Source organism: Onychomys torridus, chromosome 3 (genome assembly GCF_903995425.1).
Source record: "Onychomys torridus chromosome 3, mOncTor1.1, whole genome shotgun sequence".
Classification (NCBI taxonomy): domain Eukaryota; kingdom Metazoa; phylum Chordata; class Mammalia; order Rodentia; family Cricetidae; genus Onychomys; species Onychomys torridus.
In genome coordinates, this window is record NC_050445.1 from 69,771,841 (window position 1) to 69,784,139 (window position 12,299).

Sequence of the window (12,299 nt, forward strand, 5' to 3'; positions counted from 1 at the left end):
GAATAATGCAGTATCTACAATAAAGTAATATTACTAATATTTTCAGATTCAAAATTAGTTTTAAAATTTAAAATATCCTAATATTTTTAAACTTTCTTAACTGTGAACTCAGCTTTTAAAATGTGCTCTTTTTTCCAGTGTCTTGTAAGATACTTATCATTTTATCAAATCTATGAATGAGAAAAAGGATTACATTTACAGGTGACACCTGTTAATTGGTAATTAAACAGGATGCATCCCTATATACTGTGAACATACTACTGTATAATGATTTTGATCATTCATCCAACTAGCATTTAAAAGTTAGAACTCAGAAGTTTGTATCTTGAAACTCAAAACCAAAGCAGAAGAAATAATAATCTGAGTACCCCTGCTAGTACTTTGTCTACCAACATTAACATTTCTTTTCATTTTTGGTTGCCTGACATAGGATATTGGGAAGCTCCAGGCTGCCCTCAAATTCCTAACTCTCCTGCTCCCACTTTCTAAGTACTAATTATCCACGTGTGCCACCTGGCCTGCCTTAACTTTCTTAATAATCCGCCATGTGAATATTATCTTTATTTTTGAGGTGAAGGGCCAGCAGCTTCAAGACATTAATTCAGACCAACTGATGGTGGGCAAGGACATAGCTATTAACTGAAGACAGTCCTGATTTGTAAAAACTGTCAAAATGTATTACATGCATTACTAATTTACAGTTTTACCAAAACTACAAAATGTTCATATTTTATGAGCATTAAAAAACATAAACCAAGAATAATATAGTAATTTAAATTACATATATTAAGAAATGTTGCTGGGCAGTGGTGGCACACCTTTAATCCCAGCACTCGGGAGGCAAAGGCAGGTGGATCTCTGTGAGTTCGAGGACAGCCTGGTCTACAGAGTAAGTTTCAGGACAGCCAGGGATATACAGAGAAATCCTGTCTTGGATGGATGGATGGATGGATGGATGGATGGAAGGAAGGAAGGAAGGACGGAAGGAAGGAAGGAAGGAAGGAAGGGAGGAAGGGAGGGAGGGAAGGAGGAAGGAAGGGAAAAAGGAAGGAAAGAAAGGAAAAAAGAAAGAAACAAGAAATGTTCAAAAAAAAAAAAAAAAGCAAGCTGAGTAGAAAAGGACTCAACTAGCCTAGGACAAGCATTCACGTCTTTACTCTCTCTCTAGGATTCAATTCATCAAGAAAAGATGTTCAACTCACCTAGGGACAAGCATTCACGTCTTTACTCTCTCTCTTAATAGTCCTCTTTGAATTTTACACTGATATGTTTAAGTATTTTGTCTCCTCAGAAGGAGCAAAAGGAACTGCAGTATCCAGCTCTGATGCAGGCTTCTTGGCGATGGATAAAGGTCCTCAACCAACAATAAGGGGAAAAGCTCACTCTCTCCCTAGCTGTGAAAGTGCTCACACTATTCTGCATCTTAAATCCAATCTGCACTAACTGATTAATTCAATTGCTGGTTAATATTTGCTATTATTAACCATTAATTATTAATTAATTTAGCACTTAGTTAATACAAATATTTTAATTAATTAAGTAGTCAAATGAGAATATTCAGGATCCTCTAAAGTAGTTTTATGCAAAGGAATCTTAGGAGACAACTCACAACAACCTGGAGGTTACAGCTCTATTATTTCAAGGCAAATGTTTAATTTCTAAGTTCTAGTCCATTTTTTATCAGTGGATAAATTTCAAATATTTATTTTATTGAATTTGTATGGATGGTTAGTCTGCCTGTATGTCTCTGTATCACATCTGTGCATGGTGCCTAAGGATGTTAAAAAAGTGTATCAGATCACCTGGAACTGGAGTTATATATACATAGTTGTCAGCCACCACGTAGGTGCTGGGAATTGAACCTGGGTCCCCTGGAAGAACAGCCAATGCTCTTAACTACTTAGCCATCTCTACAGCCTTGAATATAACTTTTATTTGTTGCTTTATTAATATTGTTTGGTGAAAATCTTCTTTAAAGGCATTAGGAATAACTAAAGTGCCTTTGCAGAACCAAAAGGATCTGTAACAGTTTTATTTTACTACTCTATAACACAGTGCATGCTAAAAAGGGGAGTTTTCATTTAAATTATAAAAAGTAAATTAAACTTATCAAAATTTAATTCATCAATTGAAAATATTTTTAGTAAAGTAAAATTAACTTTTAATTTGTTTATATTTAATTTCTAAAAACAAAGTCTTGATATATAATAGCCAGGATGGGCTCAGCCTCATGACCTTCTCAGCTCCTCAGTGCTGAGATTAGAGGCTCATGCTGAGTCTAGCTCATAAAGACTGATTTTATGATGAAAATATTTAGACAAGTTACCAGTATTACTTTTAAAAATTGTAATTATCTTTGTAATCTTTTAATTATAAAGGAATCCAGCCATCTTTACTATTTTGGTCTTGCTAGTTTCATCCATCCTAACAGAAGCTAGGTTTATGGAGTGTGCTAACATGCCCTCAGTTGTGATGCATGATGAGCCCTCTACATTAGAAGTGGAGAAATGAGTGGAGAAATTACTTTTATCAACACACAAACTCGTAGAAAATATTGTGAGTTTTTTGTCTACTTATGGATTTTTTTTTTACTTAAAAAAGCCATCTCCTGCCAGGTGAGGCCATGCACATATTTTCTCACCACTCAGGAGGCAGCGGAAGGAGGATGGATCTCTGAGTTCACCAGCCTGTTCTATACAGTGAATTCTAGGACAGCCAAGACTACACAGTGAGACTGTGTCTCAAAAAAAAACCAATGAATAAATAAGTAGATAAATAAGTAGGTAAAATAAAAAGCCATCTGTCATGTTCAATTGGCCTCATAATCTCTTATCATATTTTATGAATAAATTACAAAGGAAAATAGCAGCAACCACACAAAAGACAGCATATTCCAGAAGAGTTGTTCAACTCATTACAATTTATACCATTAATAAAGAGCCAACAGATTTTGCATGCTTTTGTGGTTACACTCTTAAAGCAAAAGTGACTTTTGCTATATGAGGGGGGAAGTTTATCAAAGCAAAAACAAAGGAACAATAAGGATCACTGGCCTGTATTTCTTACAGCATCCATCTCCTGTGAGACAAACAGACACTGCTCTAAGTTTAAAATGACTGAAAAAGGAACCAAAGAGAAAACACAACCTTGACTGGACTTGGTGACAGAGAAACAAACTGCACTGAGGGGCAGTTTTAGAACAATTCATGACATTGAAATGTGAATGACAGAGAAGACTGGAGCATGTAATCAATTTGAACTTTTGAAAGTGATTCATGAACTTTGGCTATACACAAGAATATCTTTCTTTATTCTTAGTAAACTTCAGACATATAGAAGCAGAAGGTCTGATAATGTATACAACATTTAAATGGCTAAAAATCTGCATGCATGTGAGGAGAGGAAGAGAATTACAAGGCAAAATGTTAAAATCTGAGAAATCTTGGAAAATAAATATGAAAATTCTGTGTATTAATCCTTATAATTTTTCTGAAAGTCTAATAATATTTAAAAATCATCCTTTAAGAGTAAAACCATTGTGTGGAGATTTTTCACTATAAACAACTAACATAATTGTGGCAAAATGGTAGAATTAGTGTGAGTGCTTTGAACAATGACAGGTGAAGGAGCTCATACAGAATGCAGCTCCATAGACAATAATTTGTTCATCTAAAAACTGCCTGCTACGAATTTTTCAAAGAGGAAACTGCATAATTGTGCACAGTGATACCCTGGCAGAGCCTGGTATCAGTTTCATCCATCAGGATTGCACTTAGTAATAATGGTCTAATGTACAATCTTCTTGCAGTCAATCAACAACTAATTAACTACATGAATGCTTAAGGGCTGAGGATGCACTTCAGTACGTTTTGATGCCCAGCACTGCAAAAACAAAATAGAGACTTCAGCAAAAACACACCTTTGGAATGTATACTACACAGAACAACTCAAGGTATTGTAATTTTCATCTTTTTTTTTTCTAATTTCCCACAACGAAAACAGATTACTTTCCTAGTAAGGAACAAAAAAACCTTAAAAAGAGTGAGAAGATCTGAAAGGCAAGCAGACTTCCTGGAATTTGAATTGTATAGCAAAGCACATTCCACATTGATGTCTATGTATTGCCAAAGTTCTTATAAAAGGATCTCACTTACAGCTGATCTTGAAGCTCCACAATGATATATTCTAACTGTTCCTTCTCCAACTTGTGGGCCAGATCAGAATCTTCAATCCTCTGAAGTAGTACTTTATTCTGAGAGACAGATTCAGAAAGTTGGTTCTCACGAAGTCGTAAGAGTTCTTCAAGATAACCCTGGAAACACAATATCACAAAGATAATGTCAACTGCAAAAATTCTAAGATATCTTAAGATAAATGCTGAGCACCACCAGCATTATTTCCATTTATTTTATAATGAAACATATATTACTGATGGATGATTTTAATCAGATATAGAAGCTTAATTTGCACTCTCCATTCTTGAATGTTATTTGGGAGAAATGGAGTAGGAGACGGGGTCTAGTTATATACACCCAGATGACCTTAAACTTCATCTCCTGCCCTTGCCTTCCCTGCCAGAGTGAAAGGGTTATTTAATGCACAGGACTTAAATTGGACTTCTTGATGATAAACACAGGTTTTCTAAGTCTGTGAATATCTAATTACAAATATCAATACTCTAAATTACACTTTCTATACACAAGGAACCAACTCCAGATCCCACTCATTAGGAAGAAATAGAAGGCAGATGCCACCTTCAAAGCAATCAATGCTTCGCCTGGATCGTTGGGCACTATATATTTGATACTTACAGAAGTTAACCAATAAGTTAATTAGACAGAAGGTGCAAGGCAGGTTCCGAAACTAACTATACTATTAACATAATTGGTATAAAACCCAAGAGTCTGAAAATACTATTTCATTTCTGGGTATGCATGCCCATGTTTTCTGCTCCATTGGAATCTGCTTCTTTTGTCCAGTATCTTATCCTGATGGACTCCAAGGTTAACTGCTTAACACTACCAGGGCCTTGCTTGTTGAAAAGATTTCTTTTGGAAACAGAAACAACTCCTTTCTCCTGTTTCAAAGACCAAAGTTGTTGGTTTTTGCTACTTCTTTCTTTCAACCAGTAATCAGCTTCCTCATCCAATGACGTTATTAGTGACTAACAAAAGCAAAGGTCTGTGTTGGCTGAAGCACGGTGTAATGACTGGGTAACAGGTGACGAAGGAGTCACCTGTTTGACCTTTTTCTCACTGAGATCACAAGAGATTCATGACCAAAGTATGACTTTACAAGTGTCTTTCTAGTTTCGCTTTAGGCATGCCCTAAAATAAGCCTCTGCCGAATCAAGAATTTCTTCCCACATAGATAGATCTCGTTGACAGATATTTTCAAGACTAGTTCAAGGCACTGTGTAAACACTTTAGAAAAGTAGACCAAAACAGAAGAGGCAAACATAAGAGTAAGCAAAGAAAAGCTACTTTTTAAATGTCCATTTCTTTTACTGTTGAGAAATTAAGATATTCCCATTTACTTTCCTTTCCACTTATTTATTCATTCATTCATTCATTCATTTATTTATTTATTATGTGTGGGAGTTTTGCCTGCATGAATGTTTGTGCACTATGTGCGTGCCTGTAGAGGCCAGAAGAGGGTTCCAGTTTCCCTGGAACTGGAGTTAGAAAGGATTTAGCCTGTCTTGTGGGTGTTTGGAACTGGACTCTGAGGTCTCTGGCAGAGCAGTAATCTAACCACTGAGCTGTCTCTCCTTCCACCTTGTCTTTGATGTTCTGGAGTTTTTCTGGAGTTCTGGACCAGGAACACCAAATTCTCCCTAAAATCACTAGTTCCATGATTTCTGGCACCAATTTTAAGCTCATCAGATAAAGTCTCTGAGTTTGGCTTGAACAGTTGTTTGTTCTTATAATTCTGAAAGAAATGCCTGCTTGGTACATAATTCTGCCACGTACTCAGTGTCTTAGGGTTTCTATTACTGTGAAGAGACACCATGACCATGGCAACTCTTACAAAGAAAACATTTAATTGGGGTGGCTTACAGTTTAAGAGGTTCAGCCCATTATCATCATAGCAGGGAGCATGGTGGTGTGCAGGCAGACATGGTGCTGGAGCTGAGAGTGCTACATCTTACAGACAACAGGAAGTTGACTGACTGTGACACTGAGTGAAGCTTAAGCAAAAGACCTCAAAGCCCACCCCCACAGTGACTCACTTCCTTCAACAAGGCCATACTCACTCTAGCAAGGCCATAACTACTAATAGTGTCACTCTCTATGAGTTTATGGGGGCCAATTACATTCAAACTACCACAGTCAGTATCATTGCAGTTTCAGTATTCAGCCTCATACTAGTGTATCTTTGTAGTTCCAGTACTCACTGCACACTCCTGTATCTCTACAGTTCCAGTACTCACTGCACACTCCTGTACCTCTGCAGTTCCAGTATTCACTGCACACTCCTGTATCTCTGCAGTTCCAGTATTCACTGCACACTCCTGTACCTCTGCAGTTCCAGTACTCACTGCACACTCCTGTATCTCTGCAGTTCCAGTATTCACTGCACACTCCTGTATCTCTGCAGTTCCAGTATTCACTGCACACTCCTGTATCTCTGCAGTTCCAGTATTCACTGCACATTCCTGTACCTCTGCAGTTCCAGTACTCATTGCACACTCCTGTACCTCTGCAGGTCCAGTATTCACTGTGTACTCCTGCATCTCCAAAGTTCCAGTATTCACTGTGCACTCCTGTACCTCTGTAGTTCCAGTACTCACTGCACACTCCTGTACCTCTGCAGTTCCAGTATTCACTGTGCACTCCTGTATCTCCAAAGTTCCAGTATTCACAGCACACTCCTGTACCTCTGTAGTTCCAGTGTTCACAGCACACTCCTGTGCCTCTGAAGTTCCAGTGTTCACTGTGCACACCTGTACCTCTGTAGTTCCAGTATTCACTGCACATTCCTGTATCTCTGCAGTTTTAATGTTCACTGCACACTCCTGTACCTCTGCAGTTCCAGTATTCACTGCACACTCCTTTATCTCTGCAGTTCTAATGTTCACTGCACACTCCTGTACTTCTGCAGTTCCAGTATTCACTGCACATTCCTGTATCTCTGCAGTTCTAATGTTCACTGCACACTCCTGTACCTCTGTAGTTCCAGTATTCACTGTGCACTCCTGTACCTCTGCAGTTCCAGTATTCACTGCACACTCCTGTATCTCTAAAGTTCCAGTATTCACTGTGCACTCCTGTACCTCTGTAGTTCCAGTATTCACTGCACACTCCTTTACCTCTGCAGGTCTAATGTTCACTGCACACTCCTGTACCTCTGTAGTTCCAGTATTCACTGTGCACTCCTGTACCTCTGCAGTTCCAGTATTCACTGCACACTCCTTTATCTCTGCAGTTCCAGTATTCACTGCACACTCCTTTATCTCTGCAGTTGCAGTATTATCTGCACACTCCTGTATCTCTACAGTTCCAGTATTCACTGCGTATTCCTGTATCTCTGCAGTTCCAGTATTCACTGCACACTCCTGTATCTCTGCAGTTCCAGTATTCACTGCATATTCCTGTACCTCTGCAGTTCCCTTTCTGGGAAAGCTGTGAGTGGTCTTCTCTAAAAGGATGCATCTCCTGACATTTATCTTCAGGAAGCAGAATGTTTCAAAATTAACAGCTGCCCCCAAAGGTGATCAAAATATCCTTTCATGATGCAAAAAACTTCTCTGTGTATTTCCGAATGTGGATTGCCCTAAAGTCTTGGATGCCTTTCACTTCTTTGTAGTAAGTTGTCCAGCAGTATGTACAACTTCAAGTAGGAAGTTTTGAAATGTGGTGCAGTCAAGAACTGGGCCATCCAAGGTACTGGATCCACACACATCTTGCTTTACTTTGCGGTTCTCAAATGAGAAACAGTGAGCAATTACACTCTGCCACCACAAGGCTAGATTTCTCTGAACAAACAAAAGTCTGCTTTCTTTCCTTCAAGTAAGTCTACCCCAAGTACATCTCCTTTAAACACCAGTTCAAATGTGTGGCTCTGATAAGCCAGCCATTCCTACTTACTGGAGTTGCCATCCAGATGCAGAGGAAGCAGGATGTGCAGAAAATGAGTAACAAGTCATGAGTGATGTGGTAACACATAGATTAATAAATATGTGTTAATTTAAGTTGTAAGAGCTAGTTAGTAACAAGCCTACGCTATTGGCTGAACATTTATAATGAAATAAGAAGTCTCTGTGTGGTTATTTGGGAGCTGGCTGGTGGGATAGAACTGACTTACAGGACAGAGAAAGTCCACCTACAAATGGCATTCAATGTGGGGCCACATGCATCCATATAAAGACTGAGAAAGTTTGAAAAAAAGTTTGGAATAGAGTCAAATGTGGCTTCCTGGTAACCGCCTTCTCTCTGGTAGGCTTGGTGCTAATAGAAGTGTGGCTCTTTTGAGAGGCCTTGCCTCTAAGCACTTGTATGGGCTTTGTGAGCAGTGAGTGGGACAATACTTGATAGCATAAGACTAGGTAAAAATGCCTATAGCAGCATGGAAACAAAAACTTCCCAGAGTTGGGGGTGGTAAATACAACTCCTGCCAGACCATGAGACTAGGCTCCCAGGGAACCAAGTCAGGGGAGCCACCTGCCAGCATGCTATGAGCTAAGCTGCTCATGCAAACATAAAAGATTACAGATACACAATAAAGACAGATCCAGACAGAAGAAGCCTCTAAACAGGTTACAATGTGTTTAAAAATGTACATAGGCTTGAGAAGGAAAGGAGAAAGGGTATATACACACCTTTCTCCTTTCCTTCTCAAGCCTATGTACACAGAAAACAATAGTTTATTCTTTTCTAACAGAAAAGAGAATAGTTTAAAAATAGTAAAGTCTTTTAAAAAAAGAAATTAGTATAAAGGAAAAAGTCACACAATGATGTAAAATACAAGGGGAGTCTAGATCCTGTATGTTATGAACAAACAACAGCTGCTAAGAGACACTGGATTATGGAGGCTGCTGGATTAATCCAACCTATATATTTTTAAAATGTCTTGACTTTGAAATGGAAGTCAAAAGGTGCATTGTTTTGGGTAAGAGGTTATACTTTTGTTCCCACAGAAAATGAAAGGCTGTGGATTTGTTCAGGGTTGAAGAAGATTAGGTTTGATTGAGGAAGACCCCTTGAAAATTCTGGCTACAGACATAAATAAATAAACCTAAAAAAACTACAGGATAGGTGACATATATTTTACCCGCTCAAACATAAAACAAAAAATCTTTGGATGACGTGTACAAACAGTCTATACTTGTATTAATGTAGATATATATGTTACCTTTGAAACTTTATGTATTTTCAGAACAAGGGGACAAGACACCATTGAAAACAAATGGCCCAAGCAATCTCGCATCTCAGAATGCCTCTGCTGCCGTTCTCTTAGAGTTCTGTTCAGAACAACTTCAAGGCTGTTGGCTGAGGTGGTCTAGCCACACACACTTCTCCAGCCAAGACTTGACCATTGTCCTGATTTTTCTCAGGGTCCCCTAAAGATGCCAGCACTCTCCCCCAAGACAATAGGAAGCAGTCTAGAGAAAACAATGCCCACATTCCCAAAAGATGGATTATGGATGTTTGTCATCATTTAAATGGGGTTAGTTACAAGTTATTAGTCATGGTCAAAAAAAAAATAAAGCTAAATAAAAGAGTTAAATTCAAAGAGCTCTTTCTAAAGCAAAATAGTGGAATATAGAAATGATGAGATAAAAGGTTATATTATTGGATCTACTTTAATGCAAAAAGCAACTACTAATCTCAAAATATTTTACATTGGTATGGATTTTTGGTTTACTGATATAAATTTAAGTTATTCTTATTATACTGTATGTATGTTTTTCTACTCTTGTTTGGGGTATTGTGCTTATGCAGTTCATTTAAAAATGTAATGTATAATTAAGAAATACAAGTTAGTAGTCATCTATAAAAACCTAATAACCATATTAGGTATGTTTTCAAGGTTTAACAGATATATTAAGATAGATAAATGGTCTTCAATCACTTCAAAGACCTACAAAACATGGCATTTACAATGTTTAGTAACTTGAGGCTTTTCATGATAGTGAGACACTTCTGCTCCTGACAGCACCAATTTACTTTTAAAAAAAAATGGATATTAAAGAACCTCTGTATGGAGTTTGCTTTCTTTATGGCAAAAGCTAGCCATTTTGGTAACAAACTGCCCTTGCTTTGACTGCTGATAGTATGCTGTCCAAACTGGACCATCAGGACACAAAAGAAAGTGACTGCCAAACTTTGCCAAGACAAGGAAGGACATTCCACCAAAATTCTCTGCTTCTCAAAAATGTCTGTCTGTCAGATATCCTAGGCCTAAAGACCAAAGATAGATACCCCAACATTACAGAAGAACTTTGGGTGACTGTCCAGGCATCCAGATGTCCCTGTTGTTAGTTAATATTACACCCTTCTGCGGTCTTTGATGTAGTTGAAGACTAAATAATTAGACTTAAAGTTTCCCTTAGTTATAATAAAAAGTAAATCAGCTATAAAACTTTAGATAATAGAAGATTTTTCTCTAATTTTGCCAAATACAAGTGGACTGTATATTGTAACTGCAATTTTTACTTGATAGCTGTTTTTGTTATATATAGTTTTACTATGCTAAAGTTAAAACCTTCCTTTTTAATTAGACGAAAAGGGGGAAATTCTGTGGAATAATCCTTTTGTACACTGTGAATGTGTGTTGCTCTCATTGGTTTAATAAAGGGCTAACTGGCCCACAGCTGGCAGGAAGAGGTTAGGTGGAGGAGCCAGACTGAGAGTACACTGAGATGAAGACGTGTAGAGGTGCCAGCCAGATGCAGAAGAGGTAGGACGTGTACAAAAAGAGGTGACAAGCCATGAGTGATGTGGCAACACATGGATTAATAAATATGGTTTAATTTAAGTTGTAAGAGCTAGTCAGTAACAGGTCTAAGCTACCAGCTGAGCATTTATAATGAATAAGAAGTCTCTGTGTGGTTATTTTGGAGTTGGCTTGTGGGACAGAGCTGACTGGCAGGAAAGAGAAAGTCTACCTGCATTACAGCTTAATCCCTGTCAAGTCAATGGCCATTAGAATGATTTCAGAATTTTCTTTTCTTTTTTTTTTCTTTCTGGTTTTTCAAGACAGGGTTTCTCTGTGTAGCTTTGGTGCCTTTCCTGGAACTCACTCTGTAGCCCAGGCTGGCCTCGAACTCACAGAGATCCACCTGCCTCTGCCTCCCGAGTGCTGGGATAAAGGCGTGTGCCACCACCACCCAGCCTCAGAATTTTCTTGATACTAACAATATTGCTATAAAGACAGTTATATGTTTCCTGGATCATATATCCCAGTGTTCTGAGGAACAGAATTGCTGGGGCACAGGCCCCATACATACTCAGTTATCAGATGTCTAACTGTTCTTACTACAGTTTTTATATTTTATACTAATCATATTCATAACATGCATTATACTTATATGACTTCACACAGCTATTGGTTGACTGAAGAATATTACTGGTTTGTCTAGAATTAGAAACAGTCACTATGTGGTAGGGAGCACTGTTGTTAAAATAGTTGTTACAGTGTATCTCCAAACCACAGATCTAATGAGTTCATTAGTCAGTTCTGGGGAACAATTTTTAAAAGTTCGTTTTCCAAAAGAGTGTAAGTGTATCAGTTTTGATAGTTAAGACATTCTTCCTTTCACTTTCCTAAGGCACTGACATGGAATTATTACAATTACTCTATAATAATTACTGGTAAGATTTTGGTTACTTTTTAGTTATGCTGCCTACTCTCATTTTAAAAACTGTTTATCTGCATCTTAATATTTTAGAATAAATTATTCTGCTGTGGATTTTTTTTGTTTCATTGGATATGGCAAATAATCACCATTTATTTCTGCTAATCTCTCTTCTTTTGATTTTGTCCATAACAATTATTTTATTATTTTCCTTCCTTTGAATTGTTTGTTCTCTACCTATGTTTTAGATAATTACCTTGCTAATTTCATTCTTCTAAGTCCTACAGATAATAGATAATTGCTATTTATAACTATCAATATGCACAGTTTTCAGTTGTATTTATTTCTATTTGCTTCTTTTGTCCTATACTTTAGAAGGTTTTTTAAATCTAAGTACATGATATATGTGGGTGATAATGAACTGTGTGTTGACGTTGTAGTTTGAATGTGCCATGTCCCCATAGGCTCATGTGTTTGGACATCTGATCCCGATCTGGTG

General features: G+C 37.7%; 1 protein-coding gene across 3 annotated transcripts in view; it reads right to left on the reverse strand.

Moving 5' to 3' along the window:
• Rundc3b (RUN domain containing 3B) overlaps positions 1-12,299 on the reverse strand; it is a 158,889-nt gene that overhangs the window by 27,697 nt on the left and 118,893 nt on the right. For all 3 annotated transcript variants that reach the window (XM_036180517.1, XM_036180516.1, XM_036180515.1), the window contains exon 8: positions 4,155-4,312. In XM_036180517.1, the coding sequence (XP_036036410.1) occupies positions 4,155-4,312 (158 nt within the window). The remainder of the gene's footprint in view (positions 1-4,154; positions 4,313-12,299) is intronic.